Below are 14,613 nucleotides of genomic sequence, written 5' to 3'. Positions count from 1 at the left end.
TGTACCCCGCCTTTCGCCCGTAGTCAGCTGGGATAGGCTCCAGCTTGCCTGCGACCCTGTAGAAGGATAAAGCGGCTAGAGATAATGTGATGTGTGTGATGTGACATATATTCTGTAGACAAAATTTCCATGCCATCTTGACCCATAAGGCTTTGTGTTCAGTCATTTACTTGCTGGCATATGCAATAATCTGCTCCTGTGGACACAAAAGACAAAATATACAACTAAAAATATAACAATTATGAAATGAATCACTGCTCAGTCATACTGCACATGCAATTTACAAAACTAAGAATTGTTTGGTTCCTGTTGAAGTTGATGAAGGAAAATTATAGGTGGAGTAAATAAATAAATAAATACACCCTTAAGCATCTACTACTGTGTGAGATCGCCTCAAAGACTCCCAGGACAAGCCTTTACAACAAGATATGGTCTTGTTGGTAGATTTTGCTTAGTAAAGGAATCAGGCTGTTTCATCTGAGCAGCCTGTAATAAAAAGAAGTGTGAAAACACAAGCCAATACCACTTGTGCACAGGCTTGCAACCCCACCCACACTTTCAGTAACAGTAAATTTGATGCTAAACTTAGCTGTAGTAGTAGCTCCTGACCATGTAAATTACAGACACAGTTCAGCGTATAAAAGCATGTAATCAGAGGACAAGATGGGGGACAGGGTTGGAGAGAGCGAGATCTCAGAGGAAGTAAAATAGAGAGCAAAATGTAAGTGATATGAAGTAGAGTGTAGCTGGAGTGAGACGAGAGCCACAGATGAGGACAACGAGGAATTTGCTAAGAAGAAAAATATGTTCACTTTGAAAGCAAGATGTGAACAAGCAACACATTTCATATTAGAATAATTTTGAGACAATGAGCTGGACAGGAGAACACAAACAGCTGTGCGCTGGGTTCTTACTTTGACAGGGGGCAGTGCGTTAGTGGCTTGGAGCCCAAAGGTTCTCAGTAGCACCAGTGGGGCAGCATTAGTGGAGTAAAGTCTCTTCATGATGTCAATGGCTGCCATCATGGGTAGATTATGCCGCTGGCGCTCAGTTTCATACTCCAGCAGGTGCTGCATGTTGCCTGGAGGCCAAAGCACAAAATACTTATCATGTAGTCTTTTTTTAATGTAGACAGTATAACCAATATTATAATAACATTGCTGCGCTTCCTTTTCAATCTCTACTCTTACCAAAGGATTTTAGTACGTTACGAAACTGTGCAAAAGCTAAACATGTGCTACTTCAAAGGCAGTGAATACCAAAGAAAAGCAAAGACATCAAAACAAAACTTTACATCCATTTATGGCGCTTAAAAAAAAAAAAGATTTATATTTTAGTTCTTGGCAGCAATGGGAAATAAAAACAAACATTCGCTGGTTTGATGTATAATAAAACGCTTCTGAGTTTTTCCTTGTTTGAGAAAAGGAAAAGAACTTAAGAAACTATGGACTAAGGATTATGTCTCGAGACATGCTGATCTCAGGTCTGAGGTCTAAGGTATGAAGTTTAATATCAAGGCTATTCAGGAAGACAGGGGTAGAATTTCCGACCACAAACCCTCAAATGTCTTACAACTTTCCTTCATTTAAATGGTTATTCCTTATGTAACGTGTATGTGAGATCTGGAATAGCATCCTTGGATTTTGCCTAATGCTCCATCAATTCAAAAGCACATTTCTAGCTTGGGACCTGGCACTATTTGCTTCTGCTTATTAAACAAAAACACTATATATTTAAACCTATGAATATGTGGCATATTAAAAAAATATGAAGGTACATAAACTGACAGTTATTCCAGCTATTTGTTTTGGAACACTTACCAAGGTCTTTGCCACTGAATGCTGCTTGGCTTAGCACTCGTGTCAAACAGACCACATCCCCAAATCCTAGATTGGCACCTTGGCCTGCCAGAGGGTGTACTCTGTGTGCAGCATCCCTAAAGGAAGAGAAATAAATAAACCATTGTGTAAATCACAGACTCAATAGCTGGCACCTACAAACAGCTAAATCTAAGACAGCAAAACACACAAATCATAAATTCATTTTGACACAGACATATCTCTAAATGGTTACAATGGAAAAAAAAAAAACCTTTGTACACTTATGAATTTCAGCAAAATGAAAGACAAATACATGTGGTTTGCAAAAAAAAAAACCAACAAACAAAAAAAACCCCACTAACTAGTTTTCACAAAGGTCTCAGATGCACATACCCAATTAAGGCTACTCTGTGGCGGATGTACTCGGAAGCATGGCCCATTCCCAGAGGGAACATTACGCGGCTCTTAGGGCCAACAGCTGCCACGCTGGGTGGAAGCTGGCGGGTGGAGGCGCCATCGGGCATGAGAATGGACAGGGTATGGCGGAACAAGGAACCGGCAGCCTCCACCAGGTCAGACTGATTCTCATTACTCCACTGTAGAATGGAAAAAACAAAACGAAATGAGATAAGAATGAGAAGGGTTTAAACGAAATGAAGGAATGAATGGTGCACCAAACTTTGTGCTGCAGAGCTGTTTAGCAAAGAAATATTTTAACATTTTTATGTGTCCCTTTAATGAAAACAACATTACTGCAAACACTGCAAAGCTGAATCATGAGGAATGTGATTTGTTTCTTGATGCACATAAAAGACTGACGAGTTAAGGGTTGGGCAGCAACAGAAGGGAAATGTTACCCTGTAACCTTTACTAAAACTAGAATTCTGGTAAAAATGTACAGGTCAGGACTATTATGAACGTTTATCTGCACAATATTTGCATACTGTGCTTTTGCACCACAACTTAGTCTTTTTGTAGGCTAACAGTTGTGGAACGTAATTAAAGGAAGATCTGAGCAGACCACAAATTTTTGTACATTTGGTCTGAAGAAACAATAATGAACAACACTGGCAAGCTACAGGTTCAATTAGCAAACCAGTCATAAGGGCAGACATGACCCAAGCTCACGGGCCTGTGACCAGCATGCTCAGCAAAAATAGCCAGCTTGGGAACAGGGATGCGTTTCTGAACTTGAACTATGAGGTGTGCGCATGTGTATGAGGGCCAGGTTGGAGACGTTAAACACTGAGGAACAGCCAAGCCGGCCAACGACTATTCTTTAACATTTTCTTTGAAGGGACTATCCAAAACCAGGAAATATGAAACATAGAGAAATCTTGAAAACAGACTTGTAGGCAAGACAACACAAACAACTCTATTTGCTATGTCAGAAATCTCCTCAGAAGAGCATCTACAGGTCCTTCTCAAAAAATTAGCATATTGTGATAAAGTTCATTATTTTCTGTAATGTACTCATAAACATTAGACTTTAATATATTTTAGATTCATTACACACAACTGAAGTAGTTCAAGCCTTTTATTGTTTTAATATTGATGATTTTGGCAAAAAAGTAAAGGAAAACCAAAAATCCCTATCTCAAAAAATTAGCATATTTCATCTGACCAATAAAAAAAGTGTTTTTAATACAAAAAAAGTCAACCTTCAAATAATTATGTTCAGTTATGCACTCAATACTTGGTCGGGAATCCTTTGGCAGAAATGACTGCTTCAATGCGACGTGGCATGGAGGCGATCAGCCTGTGGCACTGCTGAGGTGTTATGGAGGCCCAGGATGCTTCGATAGCGGCCTTAAGCTCATCCACAGTGTTGGGTCTGGTGTCTCTCAACTTCCTCTTCACAATACCCCACAGATTCTCTATGGGGTTGAGGTCAGGAGAGTTGGCAGGCCAATTGAGCACAGTAATACCATGGTCAGTAAACCATTTACCAGTGGTTTTGGCACTGTGAGCAAGTGCCAGGTCATGCTGAAAAATGAAATCTTCATCTCCATAAAGCTTTTCAGCAGATGGAAGCATGAAGTGCTCCAAAATCTCCTGATAGCTAGCTGCATTGACCCTGCCTTTGATAAAACACAGTGGACCAACACCAGCAGCTGACATGGCACCCCAGACCATCACTGACTGTGGGTACTTGACATTGGACTTCAGGCATTTTGGCATTTCCTTCTCCCCAGTCTTCCTCCAGACTCTGGCACCTTGATTTCCGAATGACATGCAAAATTTGCTTTCATCCGAAAAAAGTACTTTGGACCACTGAGCAACAGTCCAGTGCTGCTTCTCTGTAGCCCATTTCCTGCACACGGTGGCTCTGGATGTTTCTACTCCAGACTCAGTCCACTGCTTCCACAGGTCCCCCAAGGTCTGGAATCGGCCATTCTCCACAATCTTCCTCAGGGTCCGGTCACCTCTTCTGGTTGTGCAGCGTTTTCTGCCACACTTTTTCCTTCCCACAGACGTCCCACTGAGGTGCCTTGATACAGCACTCTGGGAACAGCCTATTCACTCAGAGATTTCTTTCTGTGTCTTACCCTCTTGCTTGAGGGTGTCAATGATGACCTTCTGGACAGCAGTCAGGTCGGCAGTCTTACCCATGATTGCGGTTTTGAGTAATGAACCAGACTGGGAGTTTTTAAAAGCCTCAGGAATCTTTTGCAGGTGTTTAGAGTTAAGTCGTTGAGTCAGATGATTAGGTTAATAGCTCATTTAGAGTACCTTTTCATGATATGCTAATTTTTTGAGATAGGAATTTTGGGTTTTCATGAGCTGTATGCCAAAATAATCAGTATTAAAACAATAAAAGACCTGAAATATTTCAGTTGGTGTGCAATGAATCTAAAATATATGAAAGTTTAATTTTTATCATTACATTATGGAAAATAATGAACTTTATCACAATATGCTAATTTTTTGAGAAGGACCTGTATAGTGTTCTCAAATGAACTTGGGGTGAGTGTGGACTCACAAATGCATTGTTAATGGCATCCACAAAACTCTCTTCATCCATCTGAAGGAGCTCCTCTGCATGGTGATGACTGGTGGACCAAACCAGAGAGCTCTGTGTATCCGACAACTGCAGAAGAAGAAGAAAAAAATAATAAAAAAGAAAAGAATGAAATCCATTAATGAATACATGATTTTCTATTCAGCAGCTGTGCAAATCAGCTATAAAGAACTATAATCCAGCTCCAACTGCCTGACCTCGAATATCAATCCACCCCAGTCAGTAGCAGCTTACCGGCAACATTGCAATTGGCCCGGTTGGGAGGAACCTCTGCCATGCCACATTGTTTTCAGTAGGCTGCACATACGAGAAAACACAAAATGACAGAGTCCGCTGAGGCGAACTGAAATACTTTTAAACAAACCAAAGCACTCTGATTACAAATGAAGAACCGTGCGCACACAATGGAGTTTACATTCTTACTGTCCACATACCTCGGATAAATGTAAAACGGCCACTACGGCAGACTGGTCATAATTCCACTTGACAGTGGGAATCCCTGCCTCTCGTCGGACCATGGAGTTGGGTCCATCTGCCCCAATCTGTCAATACGAGCAGCAAAGTGTATAACCTTCACAATACCTCTCTTATAAGGCTAACAATGAGTGGATCACATGATCACTACATTCTTCTCACCAGCAGCTTGGTCTGCAAGGTGCGTCCATTGGCTAAAGTCACCTGAACCCAAGGGATGGAGTCAGCCACCTGGAAAGGCCTGGGCCAAGTGTACTTCACCACCTTTGTTCTGTACTGCACTTCAACTTGACCTAGGCAAGAAAAAAAAGGAAAGATATTAGAATGAGTCAAGCATTTCAGAGAGGATGGATCCTGAATACTGATTTACCTGTATAAACTATATTCTGTAAAAAAGAGTGCACGTTTCCCAAGACCCAATTACGCATCAATCATGCAAAATGCAAGAAGCAAACCCCAAAATGCAAAGGCAAACATACCAAAACCTTCTTTGGCAGTAGCAGAAAACACTAAAGAAGAGAAAACGCTAACAACCATTTGCAGTTAGAGACTATCCTGTCCACTAAACTGAACACTAGTGACTAATATTGTCTGCATATGCTGATTACAGAGAAGTCATCCAAAGCCTGTGCTAGCCAAAAGAGGCAGGATAAAACAAGAAAAAGTAGTCTGAATACTGAAAAAGAAAAAGGTGGTCCACTTGCACATGAACAGACACGTGTTGCCACATCTACTGAGTGTAAAATAGATTTTTTTTTTCCCCAAAAGGCATGACAAAGCAGGGTGAAGATTTCATTTGCAGAGACTGAGAGCGGCTTGGCTAATTGCAACAATTTGTTGCAACTGAATACCGCCAGCACTCAGAGCTTGTGAGATGCTCCAGTGTGAAATGCGGTTTTCGAATGGGTCAGTAGACTACTGCACGTGTCTGCATGTCTTGTGGAAAAACTATTTCTCATGGAAACTGTAACTCTAATCATGTGCTACATGATTGAAATAGCAGAGAAAACATGAGCCCATCAAAGAGCCTAGGTCCTTAAAAAATCCAAAAGGAAAAAAAAAAAGTACAAATAAACAAAAGCAACAGGCAGGAAGGAACAGTTTGTGGCATCATCATGTGCCAGGGCAGCCATAGAACCAACTGGGTGCAGTCCAGGCTCTGGTTCACAGGCTCCATTAAGCACTACGGGAAGCTCCTGAGAGCAGAAGGAAAAACAGCAATAAACGGCAAGCACCACCATGCAGTCAGTGCAAAACTGAAGGCTACAGAGTAGCAGCCACAAATCAAAAACCAAGTTGCAGAAAAACAATATCAGTTTGTCACTGATGTTGACAGGATACCAGTTTTAATCCAAAGGATTATGGGCCTAATAAAATCCATGGCTAAATTCTAAACTCAAATGTTCAAATACACTCCACTTGCTCATACGTCTGACATGTTTATCCGAAGCATTTTCCCAGCCGAGACAGGATACAATGCAGCAGTTGAGTGTTAAGGGTCTTTACTCAAGGAACCAACAGTGGCAGGCTGGCAGTGCCAGGAACTCTCATCCTTCTGGTCAATCGCCTATTGTCGGGTCCCCAAAAACAAACATAATTAACAACAATTAATTAAAGATTAAAAAATATAAATTGGTTACCAGCGAGTAGCTGAAGCTGCTTGGTAAGAGCAGCCACAATGACGTCGTTCTCAACAATGTATGCCATCTCGTCCTGCAGATTCTCCTTATCGAACGTGATCAGGGCGTCAGAACACGCATCCCAAACCTAAAGCAAAAGGCCAGATAGCTGTTATCCTAAATGTCACTCAGGCTCTATTTCTGGATTTCCAAAAGCATGGGCTACACTGAACTAGAACACATCAAAGATGCTCAACTACAGTCTCAAGTCCAGCCAAAAACACCAAGCAAACCAGAATCGGAGTTGGGCAAAAACCATCAACACTCCCTGAGTTATTTGGTTAAACTGGGAAGCATTCTGAGGCAAAGGAATATCAAACAATTCTTTATGTGGGTTTACACCTGTATTTATAGTTTACAGTATTTATATTCATAAGCAAATAGTAACTAATGAATATGTGAACATTGCTCTCAAGCTGGCTTTTCTGTTTGCTGCAGTTTTTAAAAGATGGATTGCTTTTCAGCCTGTAAAATATTATTTTTGCTTTTACACACAAACATGATTTAGGTGTTGAAACAGTTGCTCTTTTAAGACCTCAACCAACTTGTTACTAAGGTGACAAGGAACAGAATGCAAAGGATTTTTATCTTTTTAGTCATAAAGCACTTGGGATATGCCCATACTAAAACCACTAACAGTGTTGGGTTTGCACTTTTTCAAACACGGTTGGGTGGACGATTTTAAACGTGACCAAACCCAGAATTACAAGGATTTTACACATAGGAAAAACACTGCTGTTGATAACTCTCATGCTACTGTGTGTTGCGGTGTGCTTTTAGTCACTGCCGTCATTCACAATGAGCATTTTCACACAGCTATTTTTGCTCCAGAGATACTAGAAAAGGTACAAGCCATTTTGGTTATCCGATAACTCTGTAGGGAACCTCCAAACCTTTAAAATACACTTTCTGGTAGCTGGCATTTCCCAAACCCATTTTGGTCTTTTTCCTCTAACCACTTGGTCTTAATTGGAGGGTGAAAGGGAATCTTGTTAGGTTGACCTCAGTCCATTGCAATTCTTTCCCTTGTTTGAACATAAACAGATACGCAGGACAGAAAAAAGATGGGGTTACGGGGTACAGAAAAGGTACAGCGAGTGAGGGATACCATATAGTGGCCTCTTATGACATCCTTCACTTACCCAGAAACCACAAGATTTCTTTTCGCATGGAGGATAGCCACATCTTACGAGGTGGACCCGCGTTTCTAGAGGAGCGCAGTAACCAAGGGTGCTTTGCTGCTGACTTCTGGGCTCTCCACAGCTTTTTTTTCCCCCCTCTAGCTCCTGTTTTCCCAATGAAGTCCCCTAATTAGTAGACCGGGAACTAGCCGCTAGTTTAATCTGCCGTGATTTATTGTGACAGCGCATTAAATGAGGTATAAAGCCTGCTGCATTAAGGCAATACAAATTTTGTGAACTAACAAATTATATTATAGTACACTTCATAAGAACTTTGCCTTTTTGCTTTGATGTCCCCACACAATAACTTCTTGTGCCATAATTTCATGTGAAGAGCATAAGCATGAAATAATTATGTTTATTTGAACTTCTCATTATTTTAATTACACCTCCTGAAAATGTGTATGTCGTGCCCTTTCAATTGTAACTCTTATTGTTATAAGTACAGTAAGAGCATATTTATGTGTGGTCACATAACACTGGCTCACTACTTTGTCAAGTGGCTCATTTCAAAGTTGGAACACGGGAGGGGAACAAAAAAACCCAAAAAAACCAAAACACCTCCACCCAAAAATAAGACAAAGTTCTCTCACCACTATGTGGACTGCATACAGATCCCAAAATGTTTATCAATACGCTATACAGTCATGTGAAAAAAAAAAGTACATCCCATGGATTGTTTTCAACATATTTGAACAAGCAAACTTTTCGCCCTCTTCAATACAGTGCAGATAAAGGCGATATACGCCAACAAATAAACACAAAGTTGATATTTTGGAGTCTCATCTCATTATCTCTAGCCGCTTTATCCTGTTCTACAGGGTCGCAGGCAAGCTGGAGCCTATCCCAGCTGACTACGGGCGAAAGGCGGGGTACACCCTGGACAAGTCGCCAGGTCATCACAGGGCTGACACATAGACACAGACAACCATTCACACTCACATTCACACCTACGGTCAATTTAGAGTCACCAGTTAACCTAACCTGCATGTCTTTGGACTGTGGGGGAACCCGGAGCACCCGGAGGAAACCCACGCGGACACGGGGAGAACATGCAAACTCCGCACAGAAAGGCCCTCGCCGGCCACGGGGCTCGAACCCGGACCTTCTTGCTGTGAGGCGACAGCGCTAACCACTACACCACCGTGCCGCCATATTTTGGAGTCATTTTCATAATTAAAAAAAAAAAAAAAAAAAAAAAAAAGGAGTGCTGAGAGCACAATATCCCCCACTACAATGGATCGCAAACAAAATTGCAGTATGTGTATTACTGTCCTATAACAAAGCCTTTTGGCAAGTTTCGTGAAATTCCTCCAAAAACTGTGAGAGGAGTTTATCTGTGAAGATACTCAGTTATCCAGGTACATAGTAATCTGTGGTTGGTAGAAGAGAGCAACTGGACTTGCTTGAAAAGTCTTGAAGACGTTTCGCCTCTCATCCGAAAGGCATCCTCAGTTCTGTCTGTCTAATAGGGAGTATCAAGTATTTATCCTCTCATGGATCGTCATAGAATCCGAATCAGAATGCTGATGGCTGCATTGTAGGTGGCTGATGACACCCACCTCTGTTCAGTGATGGTCGTTCCAGGTTGACAAAAATGAACGAACCTCTCTGGCTAAGATGTTGCTTTTCAAGCAAGTCCAGTTGCTCTCTTCTACCAACCACAGATTGTGAGAGGAGTTGATTTCAGAAGGTGAGATCCCTTTCCGGGACGGACTTACGGACAAACAGACGGACGGACGGACAGACAGATGGACTTCACCATGACAATCCCCCTTCGGGCCTTTCGGGCAGCAGGGGATAAAAACCAGACCAGTCACATGGAAAAAAAAAAAGTAAGTACACCCTTACATTTATCAGACCTTCACGTCAATAAAATTAGTGTCAGGTGTTCCAGTTTAGGTGCCATTGATTAGAACCACTTGCAGGTGTAACTTTTCTTATTTAAACCCAACACCGATGGTCTGGTGTCCTCTTTGCTATTGAAGCGTATGGTGTCATCATGTAAAAATCTAAATAGCCCTTTCAGGCCTTCCAAAAAAAAAAAAAGCAGCTGTGGACACTTATGAGACTGGCAAGAGATTTCAAAAGATCTCTAAATTACATGAAATAAAACATTCCATTGTAAGGAAAGTCATCTACAAGTGGCACAAATTTCAAACAACTGCCAATTTGTCCAGGACTGGCCACCCCAGGAAATTCAGCATGAGAGCAGGCCATTTGGTGCTAAAAGAAGTCTCCAAGAATGCCAAAATTGCATCACAGGATCTGCAGGTATCAGTTGCAACTGTTGGTGTGAAAATTAATAAGTCTACAATCAGGAAGAGATTGGACAAATTTGACCTGCATGGGAGGCGTGCCAGGAAAAACACTTTGCTGTCCAAAAAGAACATTAGAGCAAGACTACAGTTTGCCAATGAACATATCAGCAATAGAACATATAGACCTTTTGGAATAATGTGCTCCAGAGAGACGACTCAAAGATGGAGTTGTCTGACCACAGGAACAGTACACATGTACAAAGAGAGCTTCTCAGGAGAAAAAGCTGGTGGAAATGTTCTGGTTTGGGGTCAATTCGCTGCCCCAGGGACTGGGCTTGCAGTCACTGATTCAAATATGAATTCTGCATAATGCACACTCAATTCTACAGCCTTATGTTGCTCGTGTCTGCACTTTAGGTTGCTTGTATCGTTTATTGTCTATTGTCATTTTCTGTCTGAAGTGTTGCACTCGTTGCACTTTTTGTTATATGTAGATCTGTAGTCCTGTGATGTTCAATGTAGCACCATGGTCCTGTAGAAACGTAGTTTTGTTTTAACTGTGTACTGTACCAACTGTATATGGTTGAAATGACAAATAAAAAGACCTTGACCTTGCATCATGTCAAAGTGTACTTGAAGATAATGCAAGGCCATCTGTTCGAAAGTTGAACCAGAGAGGAACCTGTCAACAGGATAATTATCCGAAGCACACAAGCAAATCCACCAAGGAATGGCTCAAAAAGAACAAATGGAGGGTTATGGAATGGCCTAGCCAAGCCCAGATCTGAACCTCATTGAAATGTTGTGGGGAGATTTGAAAAGGGCAGTACATGCACTAAAACCCTCAAACATCTTGTAGCTGAAGGAATTTTGCATGGAAGACTGGTCAAAAAATTTCAGCAAACTGATGTCAGAGACTGGTCGACAATTATTTCTGCTAAAGAGAGCAATACTAGCTTCTGAGGCCAAGGGTGCATTTACTTTCTCCACAGAAGAATATTATACCTATTGATATTTTTGTTGAATAAATGATTGAAGCAGCTCACTTTCCTTGTGGTTTTGTTCAAGTATATGACCTTTATCTGTAGGCAGTGGATTAAAGAGGGTGAAGTGTTTGCTTGTTCAAATATGTTGGGGGAATTCCATGGGATGTACTTATTTTTTCACATGACTGTATAGTGATTTCATTTTTCTTAATCTTTCGCTCTCTCTCACACACACACACACACACTTTACAATGTTCTGTACGATCATATACAAACCTGCATTTTTTGATAGGGTTTGCATCTCAGTTTGACTATATGATCCCAAGCTCCAAGACCTGTTATATAAAAAGACATAAGCTGAGTCACTGCGTGGGTAAGAATTCACGTGGATTAGTAAAATAAATCAGGCTTGCCAAATGCTGGCTCGATCACACCTACACATGTGACTTAATCTGTAAAATGACTTTTCCGTGCATTGTAGTTAAGCTATTGCTTTAAAACGAGATGACAAATCTGAGTTGGGGCAAGCCCGAAAGATTAAAAAAAAACAATGAGCCTGTTGTTTTTAAGTCAGAATGTAAAGACGAAAAACACTGTATGATACCATGATTAATTATTGGGCGTCATTATGTGTTGACAAACTTGATCTGTATTAACTTGCATTTCCTCAAATCATTTCATATTAACTTGCATTTCCTCAAATCATTTCAAATGCAATTTAAAAGCCCTGTAATGTGCTGCATTCCTAGTTTTAAAATGCCTCTTACTAAAGTAAAGAAACAATATTGTCCACATATATCACACATTCTCTCAAATTGCCCCAAACAAGCCACTTTAAATAAGGTAAGGGAACAAAATGAATAGGAGCAGTGGACATACAGCCAAATTTCCAAATGATCTGTGTGCAAGTCTCCTTTATTCTTTGACCTACTTCCTGTTGAATCTTCTATCCACAAGCATTGCTGCAAATAGGCTTAATGACAGCGTCCTCTCTATGAGCTCTGCTGTGATTGGAGCAGATGTACTTTCTTCCTGCTGAGAGCCCTTTCACTGTATAATGCCCCTCAATTAACCAGAGCGCTGCCTCTAAATGAACCCTTACATGGCTCATCATGCACTAAGAAAGACACATGGCCAGTTATGGCGTACTGCAGGATAACTTAATTTAGAGGTTGCTGCTATGGCAAAAAAAAAAGTCACGATAGGTAAGGACACTATACTTGGCTAGTTAGTTTTCCTGAGGTTTGCTAACAAGCTGACAGCAACACAATGCATGAACAAAACAGCTGTGCCACATTCTAAAACATCTACGGAAAAACTGAGTTCATTTTCTGTTTACAAAAATTTTAACAAGGATTACATCATTCAGACCTGGCCCACATCAGATGACTCGTCCAAAGTAGTGCTTTCCTTCATTGTATGGCAAATTCGGCAATTTGTTCTAGATGCTTAGTATAACATTTTAAACATACTTTAGCATTTGCTTGCCGTTTTGTACAGATTCGAGTTATTTTGTCCGAGTATGCTATGTCACTCAGGCAGGCGAGCCATAATGTGTACAGTTACAGCTGTAAAACAGCAGCGGGTGAAAGAGACATGTGCTTTACATGACTAAATGCATCATACCAACCCACAGCATGCAAGAAGTGAGAAAAATGTTCACTTATTTCAACCATTTCATATTTATTTTAAGTACTCCACCAAAATAAGAGTATTTCTACTGAATGATATGGAGCTACAGTATTATGCAGAGTAAATCTTTTTACTGGCTACATAATATTAAATTGGATGATAGCCTTTGTTACGATAAATTTTAGCTCCTTTAACACAGTGATGTTTTGTCCCATTAAAACTATATTGTTTTTCTTTAGCTGGATCCATGGTTTGGTTGGAGGCTTTGCTGTCGGTCTGCTTTAGCAAGGGTTGACTCATAAATCAGTACAAATGTGTACTCTACCACTTTGTGCCTAAAATGTTGGCACGGTGGTGCAGTGGTTAGCACTGTCATCTCACAGCAAGAAGGTTCTGGGTTCGAGCCCAGCAGCCAATGGGGGTCTTTGTGTGGGGTTTGCATGTTCTCCCCGTGTCTGCATGGGTTTCCTCTAGGTGCTCTGGTTTCCCCCACAGTCCAAAGACATGCGGTTAGGTTAACATGGGGCAACCTTGGGCTGACGTGCCCCTGAGCAAGGCACCAAACCCCCAACTGTTCCCCGAGCACTGTAGCATAGTCGCCCACTGCTCCGAGTATGTGTGTCTGTGCTTGAGTGTACGTGTGACAAATCCTTCTTCTTCTGTTTCTCCTCGACACTTCCTTTTCTCAATAGCACTCACATTTGGCCAGGGCAGAAAGCTCATGAACTGACTTGTGGCAAAGGTGGCATCCTATGACAGTTCCATGTTTAAAGTCCTGCTCTTCAGTACAATCCAGTCTATTGCCAATGTATGGCAGTATATGGAGACTACATGAATATATGCTTGATTTTAAGCACCCGTTAGCAGTGGGTGTGGATGAAACACCAGAACAGGTGTCCACATACTTTTGGCCATACTCACGTTCAAAAGTTTAGGGTCAGTTTGAAATTTCCTTGTTTTTCATGGGGAAAAAATTAGTTTGAACAGAAAATATTATGAAATGAATAAGAAATAGTAATTGACAAAGTTAGAAATAGTGATTTTCATTTGAAATAAAAATTTTTCAAAATTTTACTTTCGTCAAATAATCCTCCATTTGCAGCAATTACAGCTTGGCAGACCCTGGGCATTCTAGATGTCAATTTGTTGAGGGAATCTGAAGATATTTCACCCCATGTTTCCTGGAGCACCTCCCACAAATTGTATTGGCTTGATGGGCACTTCTTACGTACTATTCGGTCAAACTGCTCCCATAACAGCTCAATAGGGCTGAGATCCAGTGATTGTTCTGGCCACCGCATTATAGACAGAATGCCAACTGTGTGCTCCTTTTCCAAATAGTCCTTGCATAGTTTGGAGGTGTGCTTTGGGTCATTGTCCTGTTGTAGGACAACAGGCGCTGTCCACAGGGTATGACATCCAGCGCTATCAAGTGCTGTCCACAGGGTGTTGTAAAATGGAGTGATAGCCTTCTTTCTTCAAGGTCCCTTTCACCCTGTGCAAATCTCCCACTTTACCACCACCAAAGCAGCCCCAGACCATCACACTGCTTCCCCCA

At 41.2% G+C, this 14,613-nt stretch overlaps 1 protein-coding gene across 1 annotated transcript in view; it reads right to left on the bottom strand.

Moving 5' to 3' along the window:
* coq6 (coenzyme Q6 monooxygenase) overlaps positions 1 to 14,613 on the bottom strand; it is a 34,624-nt gene continuing 20,011 nt past the window's right edge. Inside the window, exons 3-12 of the mRNA XM_060934247.1 lie at positions 11,700 to 11,758; positions 6,957 to 7,083; positions 5,479 to 5,609; positions 5,277 to 5,384; positions 5,077 to 5,139; positions 4,804 to 4,911; positions 2,214 to 2,416; positions 1,821 to 1,936; positions 915 to 1,081; positions 1 to 196 (exon numbers count right to left, since the gene is read on the bottom strand). Coding sequence (XP_060790230.1) covers positions 167 to 196; positions 915 to 1,081; positions 1,821 to 1,936; positions 2,214 to 2,416; positions 4,804 to 4,911; positions 5,077 to 5,139; positions 5,277 to 5,384; positions 5,479 to 5,609; positions 6,957 to 7,083; positions 11,700 to 11,758 — 1,112 coding nt within the window. The 3' untranslated portion in view covers positions 1 to 166. The remainder of the gene's footprint in view (positions 197 to 914; positions 1,082 to 1,820; positions 1,937 to 2,213; positions 2,417 to 4,803; positions 4,912 to 5,076; positions 5,140 to 5,276; positions 5,385 to 5,478; positions 5,610 to 6,956; positions 7,084 to 11,699; positions 11,759 to 14,613) is intronic.

The sequence above is a fragment of the Neoarius graeffei genome, chromosome 11, assembly GCF_027579695.1.
Source record: "Neoarius graeffei isolate fNeoGra1 chromosome 11, fNeoGra1.pri, whole genome shotgun sequence".
In the NCBI taxonomy this organism is placed as follows: Eukaryota; Metazoa; Chordata; class Actinopteri; order Siluriformes; family Ariidae; genus Neoarius; species Neoarius graeffei.
This window is presented reverse-complemented; position numbering and strand designations above follow the sequence as displayed.